This window comes from Danio rerio, chromosome 4 (genome assembly GCF_052040795.2).
Source record: "Danio rerio strain M-AB ecotype USA chromosome 4, GRCz13ab, whole genome shotgun sequence".
NCBI classification, from domain to species: domain Eukaryota; kingdom Metazoa; phylum Chordata; class Actinopteri; order Cypriniformes; family Danionidae; genus Danio; species Danio rerio.
Window position 1 is genome coordinate 17,493,412 of NC_141024.2, and position 21,532 is coordinate 17,514,943.

At 34.1% G+C, this 21,532-nt stretch overlaps 1 protein-coding gene across 14 annotated transcripts in view; it reads left to right on the forward strand.

The window, feature by feature from the left end:
• LOC147844694 (uncharacterized) overlaps positions 1–20,928 on the forward strand; it is a 26,990-nt gene extending 6,062 nt beyond the window's left edge. Inside the window, exons 3-7 of one of the 14 annotated variants that reach the window (XR_015483074.1) lie at positions 2,708–2,779; positions 4,543–4,609; positions 5,356–5,438; positions 11,972–12,089; positions 19,519–20,928. Coding sequence is in view for 2 of the 14 variants with exons in the window: in XM_087248155.1 (XP_087104281.1) it covers positions 2,708–2,779; positions 5,356–5,438; positions 8,690–8,915 (381 nt within the window). In the remaining 12 variants the exon portion in view is untranslated. Of the gene's footprint in view, positions 1–2,707; positions 2,969–4,542; positions 4,610–5,355; positions 5,439–8,689; positions 9,539–11,971; positions 13,620–14,388; positions 15,615–19,518 lie in introns of those variants that run through there. The other 13 variants (XR_015483073.1, XR_015483080.1, XR_015483079.1 and 10 more) reach the window with 13 other exon arrangements.
• Positions 20,929–21,532: the final 604 nt, after the last annotated feature.

The window sequence follows — 21,532 nt, forward strand, 5'->3', positions numbered from 1 at the left end:
AAGATATTATTTCTAATATTAAAATTTGATTGTTATTCATTAAATTGCAAATGTATTGTAATGTTGTTTTACAGCATAGGCAGACAAAATAGTTTAGCACTTTGTTATTATTTTTACTCAATTCAGCTGGGAGTATTTAATAGATTTAATGTATTAATGATTAAGTGTTATGTTTGCTCAGGGTTGTCCAAACTTGGTCCTGGAGGGCCAGTGTCCTGGAGAGTTTAGCTCCAACCCTAATCAAACACACCTGAACCAGCTAATTAAGCTCTTTTGATATACTAGAAACTTCCTAGCAGGTGTGTTGAAGCAAGTTGGAGCTACATTCAGCAGGACACCTGCCCTCCAGGACAGAGTTTGGTCACCTTTGTTTTTGGTTAAAATCTTCTAAAACTTTTGAGTATACAACAATAACATTTTTAGTTTGTTAGATTTCTAAAATACTTGCATTTCTCTTTATAATGACAGGTGGTTAAATTTGTTGCTCTTATTTGTCCATTTATCTATTTCTATTTTATTTATCTTTGAGTAAATAAATTACACATAACTTATTCAGTTATTGCAAAATTGTTCAATTAATAAGTGAGTTAATTCACACAGACACAAACACACCCACACTTTAATAATTATATTAACATTTTATGAAGAAGTGAACTGTATATTTATTTTGTTATAAAGTTTCACCAGCATGGACCACGCCACACTTTAAGCTAGACTTTATTGTAGGGCTTAAAGGGATGGTAAGGGAACAGTGGTATGAAGGAGAAGGGAAGTATGAGGATTAACAGTGAACAGGTAGGTTGATTTGGCTTCCTATGATGATACCCATAGACTCAAAGGGGGAGGGGGGGGGGTACTGTCTCTGTAATATTTTGACCCCACTGATTCAACCTAAGAGGGAAGAGAGGGTTATAGGATTGTTAATGGGAATCGAGAAAATAAAAGGAGTGAGGTTGGGTTCGAGAAAACGAGAACAGTGCTTGAGGGCTGGTCTGCCTTAAATAAGTTTTTAGGGAGTATGTAATTGCTTAAGGAGACAAAGTGAGGTGTGGTTCTGCTGCTGATCCTTTGTTAATAGAGTTAACTCCATGAGAACTACATTTTTTGTTAATGATATACTTGTAAAGCTGTGCTATATTTGTTTAAAACTGTTTGGTTCACTTTTTTATCATACTAAGCCAAAACAAAAAACATTAAACTAAAAACATTTTGTTACTCATTACTTTTGTTACATTAATAAAGTTAACAATAATTGAAAAATATTATAAGATAGATTAGAGTCAAATTTTAATGTCATCCTCGTCTGATAATATTTCATCCTGAATATAATAATAATTTCTTTTCAGAAAATAACAATTGGTCATTTATTGTGACTCAAAATCATTGTTATTCCAGAATTGATTCCTTAACACTTCTGATGTTAAAACATTAGTATTGCATTGTTTAAAAAATGACAGGTGGTTAAATGTGTTGCTTTTGCATTTATCTATTTCTATCTTATTTATCTTTGAGTAAATAAATTATACAAATATTATTCAGTTATTGCAAAATGATTCAATTAACAAGTCAGTTACACAAGCACGCCCACACTTTATTAATTATAGTACCATTTTATGAAATAATATGAAGTGAACTGTATATCTATTTTGTTATAAAGTGAGGACAGCATTTATTTTTTATTTTTTTGTTAAATGATATACTTGTAAAGCTGTGCTAGTTTTGTTTAAAATTCCATTTGGTTACATGCTTTTATCATAGTAAGTCAAAACAAAAACCATGAAACTTAAAGTTTTGTTACTCTAAATAAAATTTGCATTAATTAAAAAAGTATATCATGGATTTGGGTCAAATTTTAATGTCAGCCTTTAAAGATCTAATAGCATTTCATCCCAATAATAATAATAATAATAATAATAATAATAATAATAATAATTTATTTTTCTTTTTTAGAAAATGACAATGTCACTTATTGTGACCCAAAATCATTGTTACTCCACCAAATATTGAGTTCTTAACACTTCTGATTGACAGGGGTTTCAAAATGACAGGGGGTTTAAATTTGTTGCTTTATGCATGTATATATCTATCTATCTTTAAGTGAATAAATTATACATATATTAATAAGTGAGTTAATTCACACAGACACAAACACACTCTCTTCTGCGTGTAACAGAAACACTTCTGAAGTTAAAACATTAATAAAAAATGAGTTTGGTTAAGTTTGTTGCTTTATTAATTTATCTATATATTAAAATAAAATACAAATATAAAATTTTATTATTATTATTATTATTTGAAAGAATAAATAATTTTTTTTATAAAACATTACATTTAAAATACATTGCAATGACAGAAATTTAATAATTATAATAACATGAATGGGAAAGTATTCTTCACTTAAATTTACAATAAAAATAACTTAAATGTAAAAAAAATAAAATAAAAAAAGTGTTATAATTATTGGACATGTTTAAGTGTACGATATTCTTCTTCTTCTTCTTCTTCTTATTATTATTATTATTATTATTATTATATTAAAACATATTTCATTTCATATTTAGCAAATGCACATATAATTAAAATGAAAATCTGAATTTAGCTTTGGAAAAAGCTACTGACCAAATGGACCGACATAAAAAAATGCAATGTGTTATGTGTGAATATAATATATTAATGTAAAACATTTTACACATCTTTTTTTTTTCAGATGGACTGCTACCACTTATGTCCTCCATCTCCTGGAAGTAATGCAAGTTTTATGTGCAACATCCATGAAGCGGTCAGTTGATGGACTGTGGTCTCAGACTATCAGGGGATAAGCCCTCCTCCTATGGGCTTAAGTGTGAGAGGATATGACGGTTCGTGCACGTATGTTGTGTGTGTGTGTGACGAGGCCGTGCGGGGGCCTGTGCTTTGGCAGTGTCTGAGTGTTAGCAGCGCTGCAGATGGTGAGCGCTCAGCACTGAAGGTGAGAGGAGTGAAAGTGAGTGTGTATGTCTCTCTCTCTCTCTGTGTGTGTATGTGTATATGTGTGTGTGAGAGAGAAAGGTTGGCGAGGTACACATTGCCAGAGAGAGCAAGGAGGCGTCGGCGGCGCGTGATATTGATGCTGCGCTGTCACCTCGAACCCCGCCGGCACCCTGTGACTTGGCGAGGGGAAAAACCAGGCCTGCGTGGGCGCGAGACGCAATGATCCACTCTGTTTGTGCGCGTGCACGTGTCAAAGTCACTTTTCACCTGTCTCTTGCATGCAATTTGCCCCAAAAGAGGGGGGAAATGTGGAAAAACAACAAGTATTGAGCTTTTGCCCAGAAGTCCTATTTTTGAGTACCAATTCATTTCACTGGATTAAGACAAGATGCTGACAAGTAAATAGGAGAATGTAAATTACTAATATCACCACGTTTGATTGATTGCAAGTGTTGCAAACATTTTTTTGGATTACAATTTTTCTAAAATGTTTGTTTAAATATGTAAGTGAGACAATATTTATTTAAATATGCACTTATATGCATATATTTCTAGCACAAAAACTGAACAATGATATAAGTCAGGTTTAAAATTATATTTTAATTCAAAGGTTTTTAGGAGTGCGCCCGTTTTCGCAATTGTTTTAGAACTTCAAATTCAATTGACTATGGGAGAAATGACTAGGAATAATAAATGGGAGAAAACTGTCAAATTGCTTGCTCTACAAACTAGTGTGTCCATGACTATAGAGAAAAGGTAGAATAATATAATAAAAAAATTTCAGTTTGCAACATCAAGCAGCAAAAAGAGCTGTTTTTAGCAACTAAAAATTAATGGAAGTGAATGAGACTGGAAGTCTGGAGCCAAAAAGATTCAAATGGCTGCACCCGCTCATGCTCGAAGAATAAGGTGAATATAATAAGGCAAATTATCTGGGTGTCCGCAGGGTCTTAGACTTAAAATGTCAACAAACAAATGTCTACAAACAAAATAAATTCAAAATTCTTAAATTCACTGAAATATGTTGTTGTGGGTTTTAAATAATTTTGAACAGGTCTTAATTTTTTTTGGGTCCATGTACAGCTACCCAAAGTTTATTTAAGTCTGCTTGTTTTGACAAAATATTTAAAACATGGCTAAAAAATAACTAAATTAGAATTTTAATGAGGCAAGCAAAAATCTTTTCCACTGGCCATTAGTAAAAAAAAATACTTAGTGTTTAGTCCTGTATAATCTGCAATCTGATTTATGATGGTCCTAAAAGGTCCTTATATTTCACATGGTCAAACCTGCTTGTAAATGAAAATATCCCTTTAGAAACCTTTAAGATAAATAAATGACCTAAACAGTAAAGTCTTGTTTAATGTAAGAGCAACTAAAGAGGAAATTTATAAGAGAGAAAACATATATATGGATAAAATGAAATAAAAATGTGCATTTCAATTAAAATCTGTTGCCACAAATTGATAAAATGCAACAAAGAAAACAATTAAAAGTCTGTTTTAAATATTTTGTTTTCATTATACTGAAAGAAAATCATTCAAAATTCATTCATTTTCTTTTTGGCTTCAGGGGTTGCCACCGTGGAATGAACCACCAGCCCAGCATATGTATATCTTGCCTGATCTCACGGGAAAACGTAAGTATTTTACGTTTTTGCCATTTTAGTGGCTAATTCATACGATTTCAGTCGTACTAAATGATACGATTTTTGAAAAGGAGGCGTGGCACCTAATCCCACCCCTAACCCCAACCGTCATTGGGGGATAAGCAAATCGTACTAAATTGTACGAATTAGATCGTACGAATTCATACGAATAAGCCACTAAATGAAAAAGTTACGAATTGCCGTCAGATTGTGTTGGTATATCCAGCATATGTTTTACACAGCAGATGCCCTTTCAGCTGCAACCCAGCACTGGGAAACACCCATACGCTCTCACATTCACTCACATACACTACGGCCAATTTAGTTTTTTCAATTCACCTATAGCGTATGTCTTTGGACTGTATAGGGGAAACCGGAGCATGGAGGAAACCCACTACAACATGGGGAGAACATGCAAACTCCACATAGAAATGCCAAGGAACCAACCACCTCAAATCAGCGACCCTCTTGCTGTGTTACCCACTGAGCAATCGTGCCGCCTCCTTCTAAATTGAAAAATAAAAAAGCAGTTTTCACCTTTAGAGTTACACCTTGGCATCAGACCTATCAGCAATGAGCAGAATCAAGAAAAGACACATTGGTCTACAGCATACTGCAGGAATCTTATTTGATATTTGTTGGATATGGAGCAACTCTCTGATCATTTGTCTGTCAAGAGTGAAGTTTGTCCAGAAGTTGAGATGAAAGATTTTAACAAGTGTAATTTAACTCTACAGCTGGAGTCAGCAGATGACCTCATCCGGGTGGCCAGTTTACGGGACGGTGAGCGACCTTGGGTGACTCGAAACAGAGATTGCAGGTATGTGTGATCTCAGCCAACAGTTTATTGAAGTTGACTATATTTGACCTTGAATACATTTTTTCCCCTTCAGCTTTTCACATAAGATGACTTTTTAAAGTTACAATCACCACATTTGAAACAGACCAGAACTAAAAGAGATGGAAAAAAATAAGAACGATGAAGGGAAACAAAGTTAGCAAATGAATGTCCTTCAGAGTCAGACATTCAGAAAAAGCCTTGAAAGCCATGCAATCAAAGTGCTCACTATTTTAGAAGGGATGAGGAGGGGCGGGGGTGTTGTCCATGTACAACATAAACTCCCTTTTGCACATATTTTGAAATAGTCTATGAAAAAAGACAAGAAAGTTCAGCAAATGCATGCTCAAGAATGAAGCTGAAAATGCAGTTTTGCTCATTTTTGGTGACAAAACAGACTGGGTATCAATTAGTAAAGTGAAGGGGACTCTACACTGTCAGTGAGCGCCATCTTGCGAGTGAGACGTCAAACTGAGTTCCTGACTCTCTGTATTGATTTAAAATCCTATGGCACTTCTCATAAAAGAGTAGGGGTCTGGCCAAATTTCCTCCATCGGCCTTTACCCATCATGGCCTCCCAATCCTCTCCATCCACCGAATTGACTCTATCACTGTCACAGTGATCAAGTTGACAACTATAATGTGTGGAAATATAAATTTATATCATCTAATTCCAAATGAACAATAATCTACATATAACTGAAAAGTTATATTCTTAGGTTTTTAATTATATCATTTCATTGACATGCCAGCTAGGAGGGACATTTAACTTTTGCCTTGCTGACTACAGGCTAAGCCAAAGTGATGCAATTATCGGTTTCACAGCATGGCTTTATCTATTGTGTTCCCTGTCTCCAGAACATCATTTGCACATTGTTGTAATGATGGACTTATATATTGATGAGATCAGACCTGGAGAAGGCATGGCACCCAGACTTCATTTGCATGCTTTGTTTGACTGTCCCCACCATGACTGACCCCACCTACATGCTGTAACATGTATAAAATGTATAATGTTCGCTGTGGAGTTTAGAGTTTGCTTTCGATGATGCCACAGCCACGCTGAGTTCTTCTTATTAAAAAGGATTCTGCTTTGAAGACAACCGAAAGATTCTCCCTGGTCTTAAAAGTTTACAACAGTTTATTTAATACATGGTATTCTATAGCAATATTTTTAATCATCTTTAAAACTTAAAAACAAATGTAGTACTAAGCAAAGTGTATTGTCTGAGTAACGGTCACAAATGACAATTCTGTATATCAAACATGATTAAAAACTGTTGATATTCATACAGAGTTAAAATATTTAAGAATAATCTTGACACAGAATGCTATTATTATAAGACTCAGTCTGTAATTACAATCCAGTATATTACATTTTGTCAAGTGAGCTTATTAAGATTGTTAATTGACTCGTATTGTTCATAATAGGTCCATTATGTTAAAACACAATAATCTTCATATATTTAAAAGCTTAAACTAAATTCATTGTGCTCAGAAGACATCATTATGCATAATCCTCTAAACTTAGAAACTACTTAGATTATTGTCACTAAATTAACATTAAAAAAGAAAAAATACTTATATATTAATGTGTTAAAGTAAATCACTTAGTTTTTACAAATTTAAGCGGATTGAGCTTAAACTTAAAGTTGCCATCCCCCCCCACACCCAACCAAAAAAAGAAAAAGAAAAGAAAACTCAAGAGTTTTGTTGTTTTAGCTCATAGTAGTTTGAACAAACATTTGTTTTTTGAGTGTAAGATTTACGTAATTTTTTCCCCCCAATGTATCAGTTGGTTTTCCATATTTGGACTGTTTTTGGCCAGTCGTGAATCATTGGATTAAAGGAATTGCATTAAATAACATTCATTGTAGATGAAATGTGTCTATAAAGCACATGACATAAATAAAAGACATATTCAAATAAATTAATAAATTTATATAAATTAAATTTTAAATATAATAATCAGCATTTACTCATTAATGGAATGTGAACGGGATGCTGCACAAGGGAGTGCCGATTCAAATGCAGGTTTATTAAATAGAGATGGTCAGGCAAGCAACTGTCACAATCAGGAGCAAACAGATGTACACAGGCATTCCAGAGTCGTAGTCAAATACACAGGCGATCGGTCAGTACAGGCAGGAAGCAGAGAACATAAACAAACAAACAAGGCGAGGGTCAAAAACACGACAAAGCAAGGCAAGAGAAACATTTCGTGTTTACACATGTTCACAAAACTGATAAACAAGACTCAGCCATGAGATTATCAAAGTGAGCCATATATATGTGTAGTGTAATCAGTCCATAAGCAGCATCAGCTGTGTGAGTCTAATTTTAGATTAGATTAGATTCAACTTTATTGTCATTACACATGTACAAGTACAATGCAACGAAATGCAGTTTAGGTCTACCCAGCAGTGCAATAGCAGCAAGTGCAGGATACAGGTATATAAAGTGCAGTTATATAAACAATGGTGATATTTACAGACGGATATACCGGTAAATAATTGAGTGCCATGCGAACCATGCATTGGATACTCCAATAATCAATGGAGACTTGGAGCAGGTGTGTGTGTGTGTTGCATGACTGGACCTTTTAGTCCATTTATCGGCAGATTTGTAGTTTTTTTGCGATATATGAATTTACCAGAGATCTATGAGGACTAGATTGCTGGTGATTGTGACAATTAATGAGAAGCTGCTTGCAACATACAATAAGGGTGTATCTGGTTTAGTTAAAAAAAATATCACAATAAAATCAAATCAACATTATGACAATAAGTCAACAATTCATCAGGTACAAATGGTAACAAAGATTTGCTCTTTTGTTTCACAATCATGGAACTTTTGTCCAGTTTCATCAGTAGTTCTTTAAATAATTATTCAACCAATAACAAGCACATATAAATCCACCTTATACATTTTCACAGATATATTTATCCAAAGCAAATTTTCTTGCATTAAACCTACACATTTCATCACTCCTTTCTATCCATGGAAATCAAACCCACATCTCATGCTCAACTATTTGAGCAACATGAAAGTGGGCTTATTTGAAAGGGCCACTATCCCCCACTAAGACTTCTCAGTAAAATCATCAATACAGACTCATTCACATCTATTGGCTCAGGTGGAGCATGTGCACCTCCTTCATGCTCCACCCTCTCCTAAACACACAGGCACTGTGATTGGATAAAAGAAACCATCTCACACCTCTTTCACTCCAGGTGCGGTGACAGCGGCTCCACCTCTTCAACACAGACAGAGCCGGAAAACCCCCACAGGGCGCCAGTGAACACACACAGACCTCGCGCGTATGACATTAAGCCAGAAATGTGGAAAAGTCTTCACCTCTTTAACACAGGCTGGCAGGTGAAGCTAAGCTCTCCGCTGCTAACCTGCTTGAGAAGCCAGTCTGATGGCATGGCCCTCCAGTCAGGACTGTCAGAATAATAACAGGTTTTTTGCTCAGGCGATGTACTCTGTTGCAACCTGATAAACATACACTGTGGGATCTAGACAGGCTGTGCAAGCATGCAAACATGGACATGTATTCGAGAATGAGAATAGGGCTCTGTTTTAAAGTCTTCCGACTTTACCTTGCGGACTACAGTATAAATACAGCATATATGCACTTACAGTATATAGGCAGCTGTCTTGACTGAAGTGAAAATTCATTAGTTATTGATTAGAAATGCTCTGCATTGAAGAAAAAAAGAGCTTGGCTATATGGAGATTTGACAGGCCAATGATTGTAATAGAGTTTGATGTTAGCATGTTGCCAAGTAACGGCTTTATACTCAGATGAGTATAACACTGGATAAATAATCTATTTTTAATGACATAAATGACCTAAACATATTGAAACCGTTTTGACCTGAACTGACACGTCTTGCCTCAATGCAATTATTAGTAGGGCCGGATGGAATCTGCTTACATTTTTGCTATTTCTGCAAAGAATTTTGTAAAAAAAAATAAATAAATAAATCAGCAGATATATGCGGAATGATTTTGGGAGTATCGTAACTAAAAACTTAATATGTTAAATAAAAAATAAATAATAGATTTTAAACTTTAATGTTTACAATGCAAATTCATCTACATCCACTTATTTGGTAAACAAAGCAAGTCTTTCATTTAAAATATCTACTAAAAGACTAAAAAACCTGACACTTTAAAACCTATTTGTATGTAAATTAATGGCCAAAACACATAAAACGTTTCCTGTGTTTTAGTTGAAAGTCACTTTAACCTAGAGATTTTCACAGCAATTCACAAATTCATATACATTTCATACTTCATACGTAAACTTTTCATATAAAAATCTTCAGTGAAAGTCTACACATTTTTGTATGAATTATATGTAATGTACAGCAGTTACATTTTCCAATAAAATCTACATTGGCCGAGAGAACTTAACGTACTGCAATTTAAGAAAACACATGCAATTACAAAAAATGCCCGCAAATAAAAAAAAAAAGGTCTTCATCCGTTTGACAGCACACCTGCTGCTCACAATGCAAACACATTATGAAATATTTTATTAGCCTAAATAACCATAACCTAAATATACAGGTCTGTCATGTTTTAGAATCCTCTTGAAACATCTACGTTGTGTCCCGGGCTATTTAAAAGGGTTGTGAGAAAATGCAAGTTTTTTAAAATGTGTTTGCTTTGTAGGGATTTGCAACACACGTGCTGTCAAACAGATGAAGCTCTTTTCTTAATTTGCTGGCGTTTTTTGTTATTGCATGTGTTTTCTATAGATGCAGCCTGATAAGCCTTCTCGGTCACAGTAAAAATCAGAACATTTTTCAAAAACAAAAACAAAAATCTCTTGGCTTCTCAGTGAGATTAATATGTTGTTAACCATCCGTAGCTAACACGTTTCAATAATGAAAATAATAATGAATAATGTTGTCTTTAGCAATTTCTGCTGTTTTGAAATGGTCTGCTTTTTCTGCCATTTTACTATTTAATATTATTGAATTTAGTTTAAAAAAAACATCTTACAATATTAAGTGACATTTTATAAACTAATTTCGGAAAGAGCACACCCATATAATTAACAAGGCAGCCCCTTCATTAGCAATCACACAATCATCCAATCATTTCCAAGAGAAATTCCTAGAAAGAGTCATAATGTTCTACCTTCCTTCTCTCTCGATTCAAAATCCCTCCGCCACCCCAACTCTGCACCTTTAACAAATCACTTCTCTTATCCAGGGTCCGAGCTCAATGACGAATGTGCACCCAGAATGCTCCCCTTATGGGTGCACGTTCGACATTGAGCTCGGACTCCCATTCTTAAAACGGAAGCTTGGGAGTCTTTTTGAGCACTCTCCAGACAGCACACCAAATGCACTTATTTATTTATTTTTGATTATCTGTGATTGAAAGTCATAGTTTTGATTTCCAATACCCTCAGAAATACAAAAGCTGATGCTGGGGTGGGACCGTTTCAAAACGCACATATTTTTAACTAAATGGTTCATACTGGTAACACAATAGGTACATGTTAGTACCTAATATCTAGAGCAGTGGTGGGCAAACTTGATCCTGGAGGGCCAGTGTCCTGCATAGTTTAGCTTCAACACCGATCAAGCACACCTGAACATTAGTGTCTTCATGATGACTAGAAATCTATAAGCAGGTGTGTTTGATTAGAGTTAGAGCTAAACTGTGCAGGACACCGACCCTCCAGGACTGAGTTTGCCCACCCCTGATCTAGAGGTAAACCTCTGTACTTTTAATGTACTGATACGTTCCAATACCACCAACTTCATTTTACCAAGTAAGACATGTTCCTGGATTAACATCTATTTTGAACCTGGAAAACATTTCAATCAGAATTAAGAAATATGTTTACTGTTTATGTAAAGTTTAGACTTGCGGTTAGGTTTATGCACTTCTACATGATTGTTATCCAACTATTATTCTCCTCTTATCTGATTTTGGGAATAATTTACGGTTATGGTTGGATTTAGGGGTAGGGAATATGTATGGATAACATTTTCCAAAAAATAAAAATGACCAACATGTTAATCCAGGACCGCATCGTACTTGGCAAAATAATGATGTGCGTTCCAATACTTTGGGTACAAATGTTTTAAAAAGGCACCATCCCTGTGACAGCTTTTGTATCTTTATTTCTGAGAGTGAAGAATATATATATATATATATATATATATATATATATATATATATATATATATATATATATATATATATATATATATATATATATATATATATATATATATATATGCAATAGTTTTGGATAAAAGCTAAATATCCATATAGTTTTTGGAACTGCCATTGCATTGGGGATATGTCGATTCTATGTCTGGCTTAAGTTGCTGCCTCTTACTCAGTGGATCTTGGTGGTATACACTTATGTACAAACACCACGAAAGGTCCCGGTTTAGCGTGTCAGGTAAACTTTAAATGAACAAGCTGAGCTCCGCATATGAAATTACACTAATGCGTGTGGTATGCATTGAATACAGATGCTTCAGGAGCCGCAGACGAAGGCAGCAGTCGTGTGTTGGACCATGAAGAGGAACGTGGATGCCAAATACTGGGTACAGGACCCTGAGGTTACAGGCTGCATGGAGAAGGTGTCAGGTACACACTTCTCTCGCTGCCACATGCGCACACACACACACACATATATTCACACTGCAAGGCCGGATAACAAATCACTGCCGGAAGGAGGTCTGTGAAGCTCCTCGGCTTCCCTAATAACATTTAGGAGATGCTTAAGCTGGTAAATTAGCGAATCTGGACCGCAGAGATATTATTTATGCTTGTCTGTGGTGGAGAATAAGGAGGCTTGATGGGTAAATTGTGTTTAATTCTTGGAAGGGGCCGTTTTTCTGCACCACAGCGTGATACGAGATTAATCCCTTGACAACCTTTGCGACGCACTTCAAATCGCTCGCAAATGTCAGCGATGCAGATTTGCAGTGGGAGAAATGCAGATGGAGGGAGCACAAAGATGGTGTCCACACAAACGCTAAACAATACGCTTTCATCTTATGAATTAAATATAATGTTTAGAGCTATTCTAATCATTTTTAGTTCTTAAGACTGGTTTGTTTCAGCATCAAGATTTTAGGGTATTTACGGTCTATACTTTTAGATTACAGTTTAATGTTTATCACTTTCATACCTTTTTTATTTCTAATATGTACCATTCTGATGCAAACATTTCTTGCACAAAAATTTAAATTGACTTAAATAAATAAGGAACATTCTACCAGAAACGTACTTTATCTGTCCCTGGAATAAAAAAAAAGACGGTAAATAAAAAGTATTTCATCCCAAAAATGTCTAAAATGGACTGATGGTTTATTTCTGTGAATTTTAATATGCCATTCGTTTGGTTCTCAGATTTTTGTTCTTTATTAAAAACACTTTACAAATGTACAAATACCCTGTCATTGTCTGTGTCGTCAGCCCAATTAAACCTACAGCTTTTATAGTTTTGTAACGATAAAAACTGTTATTTAAAAATAAAAACTTCAGAAATAACAAGCTTAAGTTGTTATCATTCACATCAATTGGTTAAAAACATGAAATTATACATTAGTTATAAAAAAAAATACCACAAATATATAAATACAAATAAATGTACAAGTGTCCCCGTGTTTCAGTCAGTTCCTGTCCTGTCCTGTCTAAATTAAATTTGCATTTAATTTAACATAAAATGCATGCAATACACCTTTGAGGCTATGATTCAAAGGAAGTGACATCAGTTGATGGAGACGCTGACAGTGATCAAGGATGATTTCTATCATTGAATTGTATGATTTTATGCTTGTTTTTGTTAGATTTTTTAAGCAAGACAAGCTTAAAGGTCGGGCCCTGTTACATTTTAATAACTGAAAATGTACGTTTCTGGTAGAGCGTCCGTCCGTCCGTCCAACCAACCAACCAACCAACCAACCAACCAACCAACCAACCAACCAACCAACCAACCAATCAATCAATACATACAGTACAAACAAATGGTAATTTGCTGCTTTTATAGTCAATTATAATTGGTGCTTAATCATAGAAAATGGTTTTGATTCATTTAACGAGATCTTGATGAAAACTATATGCCAAAAAAAATTTTTTATGGTAATTTAAATGGTGATATATCACTTTTTCAAAAAAAAATTAAGCAGTTCAGATATTTTTATTATTGATAATAACAAGAAATATCTGAACAGAAAAAAAAAGTATGCTAGAATGATTTCATATTACACTTAAGACTAAAATAATAAATGAATAAAACATTTATTCATTCATTTTCATTTAGCTTAGTCTCTTTTTACATCAGGGGTTGCCACAGCGCAATGAACCGCCAACTTATCCAGCATGTGTTTTACACAGCGAATGCCCTTCTAGCTGCAACCCATCAATGGGAACAAATAAAACATTTAAAAATATATTTAGATACAAAACTGATATATTACTACATATAGCAAATTGTCATGAAATAATATTTATAAATGTATTACTTTAAAATTTAAATAAAAACTAAACTAGTAATAAATTAAAAGATAGATAATAGTGACAAAGACATGCCGTAAAATTACAAAATGAAACCTGCATATGATAATAATACAAACAAAATCTGACTATTAATCAAATATGCATTAGTTACTCAATACTAAATTAATACTCCTTAGAAAACAAAAGCATTTCCAGATTCCAACTGTTAAATATAAAAAAATTTGAGCGAATAATTAAAGAATTGAAGAATAATTAGTCACTAAATTCCCTTAAGTCCTGGTTTTATCTTATTTACTGGTTTCAAGGGCATTCCTAAACCATGCGTTATAAAGAGTCAGACACTTTAATTATTAAGACAAGGCTAGGGGTGAATCTCTGCCCTTGTCAGAAACAGTCTTGCACTGCGTTCTGTCTGAAACAGGTTGTCAGCAACATGGAAATAACGTTATCATGACTCAACGAGGGCGTTCCTTCACCTACCCCTGTGTCTTTGGCAAAAGGGGATCCCCATTGCACAAGGGTCCTCTAACACCCTCCCTCATGTCTGTTGAACCCCTTCAAGCGATGGCACACAGGTTCAATGTGTGTGTGTGTGAGAAAGAGAAGAAACGCCTCTTGGTCCCAAGTCAAAGCCCAGAGCATCTGGATCACTTTCAGGGGACAGAATCTCTGCATGACCTGCGGATCCAGAGACATTCCAACTGTCAACACACATCCATCGTTTCCCCCTTTCCCTCCATTAATTCTCTCATTCTCTCTTTCCCCCGCGTATGTTTTTCATCTCGAGCCGCTCCACAGCTGGGAGCTCTAGAGGGGAGCTCCAAAACAGACAGTAATTAGACTGTAAACACTTCCGGATATCAGAGGACTTTAAAGGGTCGAAAATCAACAAAACCAGGAATTCGAAACAAAGGAGCACCGACTTCTGTTTGTTTTCTTTCTTTTCTTCTGGATCGAGAAAAAAAAAAACAGAAAGAAAATCCCATTACAATGTGAACGGGTTCAACTCCAACATAAACGCGTCCTCAAAAACAAAGATGTTCTAATGTTGCATTGTAAATTGAGTGGCGGAAACTTTTTTGCAGACATCTGACCACGGCAATCAAAACAGAAAATGACACGCCGGCTATTTCCACAGAACAAGTAATATCTGATAATTACTGTTATTTGCAATTTTTCAGACACACCAATTACGCTTGTCTGGAGAATTTTAATGTATTTCTACTCTCGGAAGAGCCGTGTATGTGGACAGTATGTGTGAGAGACATGCAGAGTATATTTAACATTCAAAATAATGCTGATTCTTTATCGTTTGTATTATTTCTTCATGTGCTTTTGACATTTCCATTTTTAACCTCAGCTTTTTAGGCTAGATTTTATACATTCACATATTTAGAAATTGTGATTTGATTGATTGATTTGGTAAAAAGATATTAGTAATGAAATAGTTAAAGATACCTGGAATTGAAGTATTTTTTTATAATGTAAAATATAACAAAGCAAAAGGTAAATTTAGACAGTATAAAATACTTCATAGGTATTACTACATTCCAGGGTGCCCCCAAGGCCACCCCTGTGGCCACCCCAATATGATTTTGCTGTTGATATTATTAATTTAAATGTACTTACGTAAATTCACAATATTTCAATAAATAAATAAATAAAAATAAATAAATAATTGTGGATTAATTGGTGCCACTGACGTAGCTGTTTCACTGCCCCTCCCCCTCCCCAATCATTGTTGACAGCACGCACACACCTTCAATAGTCAGCAATGGCAATTTATGATTTATCTTAAGATACCTCAGTAGAAGAAGCTGTATTAAAAAATATTGTGGCTCAAAAAGGGTTATGGATAAATGATATTATGAGGGTTTGTATAGTGAGTGTGTGTGTATAAAGCAGGGGTGTCAAAACTTGGTCCTGGAGGGCCGGTGTTCTGCAGATTTTAGCTCCAACTTGCCCCAACACACCTGCAAGGATGTTTCTAGAAACCCTAGTAAGAGCTTGATTAGCTAGCCCCGGTGTGTCTGATTGGGGTTGGAACTAATCTTTGCAGGACTCCGGCCCTCCAGGACCGAGTTTGTACATGCCTGGTTTAAAGAAATGCCTTTTGTTCAGTTTGTTTATTTGTTTGTTTTGTTAATTCATTAATCATCATTAATTTTAGACATAGCATATACTGTATTCTGTACAATAAAAGTATGTGAACAATAACTGAAAAGATATTTATATAATAATAATGCATAAATATATGCATATATATTTGTAGTAATACATATATGCATTAAAAAAACTTTCAAAAAAAGAAAAGAAATTGTGTAATTTAGATTACAACTTTTAAAATTTTACTTTCACTTGAAACATTTCACCTAAATAATCCTTCAATATGATTTTGAATGTTTTTAAGCACAACACACATTTTAGTCTAATAATGATGAAAGAAAATTAATAATGAGCCATCACAATGTTAAAATTCTACATGAAAAATAGATAATCATTTTGAGATCAAAATTGTTAATAAATAAACAGAATATATAAAGCTGTAAGTGAGTGTTAGACAACAGTAAAAATAAGGGGAAATGAGAATAGTCATCAAATATCATATGAATATCGATTAAAGGAATGAATAAATGAAAACATAACAAAAGTAGTGATCTATTCTTCATTTCTTCCTGCCAAAAACAATAGCACACTTAATATTTATTAATTAATGCTTTCATTTACATTGTACTTCCTGAGCTTAAATTATATTTTTCTAACACAGATTTCTGTGCTTCAAGCATCTGTTATCTACTAAGACAAACATGACACGATGTCTGCACACCATTCCTTCTTCCATATAAGTGCATTCAGACATATTTCTCCTTCCCAAATTCTTTAAGTTTGTGTCATGTGACCTCTTTTATCAAAGCCGGAGCCTGGCTTAGTTCCTCGAACACATCTTTCAAATAACAGGACGTTCTCATTGCAATCCCATTTCTTGTCAGAGCTTGGGAATAAATAGCAGGTTTGACTCTGTTTTTTGGCTTCAAAGACATCGCAATCCACAAGCGAGGGAAAGATGCAGTAAAAGTCTGGCCATGCATGCAAAAACAAATTCTTCCTGTGGAAGTTTTTTTTTTTTTCAAACTTTATCATTTGTATTATTAATTTTGTGCTCTTGACATTTCCATTTTTAACATCAGCAATTTTATATTATGTTTTTTACATTTAAATTTTACATTCAATCATAACAAATTTTGGTCACACTTTACAATAAGGTTCATTAGTTAATGTTAATGAATGCATTTACTAACATGAACAAACAATGAACAATACATTTACTACAGTATTTGTTCATGTTAGCTAACATTAGTTAATGAAAATACAGTAGTTCATTGTTAGTTCATGTTAACTCATGGTGCATTAACTAATGTTAACAAGCATGGACTTGGATATTAATAATGCATTAGTAAATGTTCAATTATGATTAATAAATGCTGTACATGTGTTGTTCATGATTAGTTCATGGCAGTAAATACATTAACTAATGAACCTTATAGTAAAGTGTTACCCAAATTTTAAAAGTATTTTAGTTTTCTTTTTTTTTTTTTGCACTTCTAAATAATCCTTCAATGTGGTTTTTAAGCACTATGTATTACATGTTATTTAAAATTTAGACTAATAATAATGAAAGGAATTCAACAATGTGGCATCACAAAGTTAAAATGTATCATGAAAAATTGATCTTCATTTTGAGATCAACATTGTAAGTAAATTAAACAGATTTAATAAAGCTTTAATTTAACATTTTATTAGTAAGATTTAATTGCAAAGCTTTAATTGAGTGTTAGACAACAGCAAAAATAAAGGTAAACGAGATATTGATATATATGGATATATATTTCCCCCCACTTTATTCACTTATTCACTTTATTCAACTGCGATTTTAAATTGTAATTTTCCCCCATTTAATTCTGAGTGTACATCCCATAATTCTGACATTTCTTCTCAGAATTGCAAATTATGGATTGAGAATTTACATTTAATATCTTGCTATTCTGAGAAAAAAAAATGAGTCAGAATTGATTCAAATATCATCTCATAATTAAAAGAAACACAAAAGTTGAAAAATGTCTGTATACTTGCAATTGGAAGAAAGAAAAGTCTCCCCATATTATGAGAAAGGGGTGACAATTTTGAGATATTCCTCTCAGATGACTTTATTTCTATCATGACTGACTTTTATTTTTATTATTCTTAAAAATTGTAATGTTATTTCACATTTAAGATTTGCCCTATATTGTTATAAAAAATTAAATCTGTGAAAATCAGAAATGATTTTATATTTTAGTTAACATTTTTTCTCTGACTTTTGAGACAAAAGAAGAATTGAAATTAGACATACTTTCAGAATTCTGTATAATTTTCTCTCATTTCTAAGTTTATATATATAAATTATGACTTTTTAAATGCAAATTGTAATTTTATATCTTACAATTATGCATTTGTTAACAAACTATAAGAAAAAAATCAAATGTGTGTGATATAAACACAGGATTCTAAAAATGTTCTCTCAATTCTGTTTATTTCTTGGAGTTTTGACTTGTCTGTAAAAAAATGTTGGGTTACACACAATTCCATCATGTTGTGCAAACAAAAATCTATCAAGTTAGCTTAATTGTTTTACAAATTTGAGTGGCTCAAACCTAACCAGATCAGATGTCCCACAAAAAATAATAATTTTATTATTGTTTTAACTCATTTTAGAGAAGCAAAAGTCGTTTATTTGGAGTGTAACTGTCATTTAATATCTCACAATTATGCCATTTATTTTGTGGGAATGGGCTATATGCACAGCTAGTGTTTTTTAGCCAATGATGTTGTTGTGTAATTCAAATGCAATCAGTTATAGACTTAAGCATCCAGCAAAAAAAAAAAAAAGAGACAAAAGACCATTTAAACGCAACCGCCGTCATTAGCAGCAGGCTAGTGCTGAAACTTTATTGAAATACTTTATTGAATACTGGAATACTGGATTAAAATAATTTCCATATTTTAAACACATGGCATGGAAAAATATAATTTAATGTAGTGCTTCTTGTTTGGTCTGATACCCACTTTATATTGTATCTCAGCCAGGCAGTTAAGATGCTTTTTAAAGAAATCAGATCTTAAACGCTGCGATTTTGTATGGGACGACAATTCACCGGAAGCCCCGTGGCTGGCTGACTGAAATTAAAAGTCTGTGTGCATACACCCCATTGAGACATAAACCCAGAAATATGAGACAAATGTCAGAATTGTAAGTTTGTAAATCACAAATTTTTACTTTTTACTGCTCAGTCTGTGTGCATCAACCTGCAAAGTAAAAAGCTGAGATTTGACCCTTCTCATTTCTTTCTGGCTTTACATCTCTGAACTCTCTCTAGATACCGAATAATATTCAAGACCAAACTAACACGTGCCTTGTCTGTATGTACTACTGTATGCCAGACTCCCAGGCAGTCAGGCGCAGTTTACAGGCCTGCAGTTTGTGGTAAGCAGTGTCCCATTGCTCTTATTAAAGGACTAACCGCAGGACTAACAGACACCACAGGATGACCCCACATCTGCTCAACAGGCCCGCTCTGCGCGAACAACGCTTGGCGCTCAACAATTACACAACTCTGGGATTTATCTGGCCCGTGTTAAATCCCCGTCACTCAGAATACCGTGTGTGCTCAATGCACTGTAATCCCCGGACACTGGCGCAAATCCTGTCGATCCCGTGGTCTCGGATGTCTCATCTGAACCTTCTCATCTCTCTCTATCCTACTATTCATGGCAAAGGCCACTAATGTGTCCCTCATGCAAATAACATTAGCTGGGCTGTAAAAACACCTACCCTTTCATCCCTGATGGACTTATTCTCCACGCCAGATGCTCCAACTTTGAAAGAATCAGTCATAATTGAAGTGGAGACATGCAATGGGTTTGGATGTTCAAGCCAACATGAAATCAGAATTGATCCTATTTACTTGCTTAATGCATGTTCCTGAATGTATTATGAATAATTCATTGGGGCACGTTGTTCTGAAAGGGTTTAACTTTGGGATCAAAATGTACTGTACTAATGTGCAACTGTTGTTCGTCTGCTGACTTCACCTACAGTAGGTCACAAATGCTCTGGAAAGGTTCTTTATTGGTGTTGACGGCTGCATGAAGTACCTTTAACATTTAAAGAACTTTTCAATTCCTGGTAACATTATAATGGATTTTTTATTTATTTTTTTGATTACCAAACTTTTCTTCAAGAAATAAGAAAGTGAAAGGCTCAGAAATGGTTATTTTGTGTCCAACAAAGTTTAGCTCCAACCCTAATCTCTAGTGATCTAATGAGCTTTCTAGTGAGCTTGAAGACAATCATCAGCTTACTCAGGTGTATTCTGAACAAAACTCTTTGGGAAAGTTGCCCTCCAGGATCACATAATATTATCTCTGTTTTATGGCATCAACAAAAAATAATAATAATAAATTGACAAACAAATATGTGGAATCTTTATTTTTAAGAGGGATTGTTAATCAACAGACAAATCGCCTAGTTATCTGAGTCATTAGAAATATTATATGAGAATATTGGTGTGAAATGAGAGGCCAGCAGCAATTTACAGCAATGTTTAAAATGTTTTAGAGAAGTTTTTTTTTAATTAGGTTCTGTAGAAAAATTAGAAAACATTCTGTTACTACAATAGCTGTTTTTTTCTCAGCTTCCTTTGTTTATGTTTTGTTATCACTTTAAAGACCATGAACATTACTTATCCTTTGCCATAAAAGTGAAATTACTGCACAGGAGCCTGATAAAATGTTTATTTTAAAAGAAAAGTTCAGATGGCATTTAGAGGTTTTTGCATCTAGAGTCTTCATATCATTAAAAAATAAGACTTTGGTCATGCACTTTGGAATAAAACTATAATACATTAAACAAGAAGTTGCAACTAAATTTCATATTGTTTCTCTTGATTTTTTCCTGTTTGCTAAAATTAGATTTTATAAATATAATAAATTGATAATAATATGGGCATACTAGTTTTTGGACTGAGTCTTTTTTTAGATTAGTTCCAGTTTTGGCTTTGGTACTGACTAATCTACTGCACATGCACATTTGTGTAATAGATATTATTTTAAACCATCCCAAAAGAGAGATCTGTGAGGGGTGTACACTACCTGACAAAAGTCTTGTTGTCGATCCCAGTTGTACGAGCAACAAATAATAACTTGACTTCTAGTTGATCATTTGGGAAAGTCAAAGAAGGTAGATTATTCTGATGAATCTGTTGAACTGCATCCCAATCATCACAAAAACTGCAGAAGACCTGTTGAAACCAGCAAGGAGCCAAGATTCTCACAGAAATCTGTCAAGTTTAGAGAAGGAAAAATCATGGTTAGGGGTTACATTCAGTATGGGGGCATATGGGAGATCTGCAGAGTGCATGGCAACATCAACAGTCTGAAGTATCAAGACATTTGTGAGGCACATTACATTATAAACCACAGTAGAGGGCAAATTATTCAGCAGGATAGCGCTGAAATCCTGAAAACAA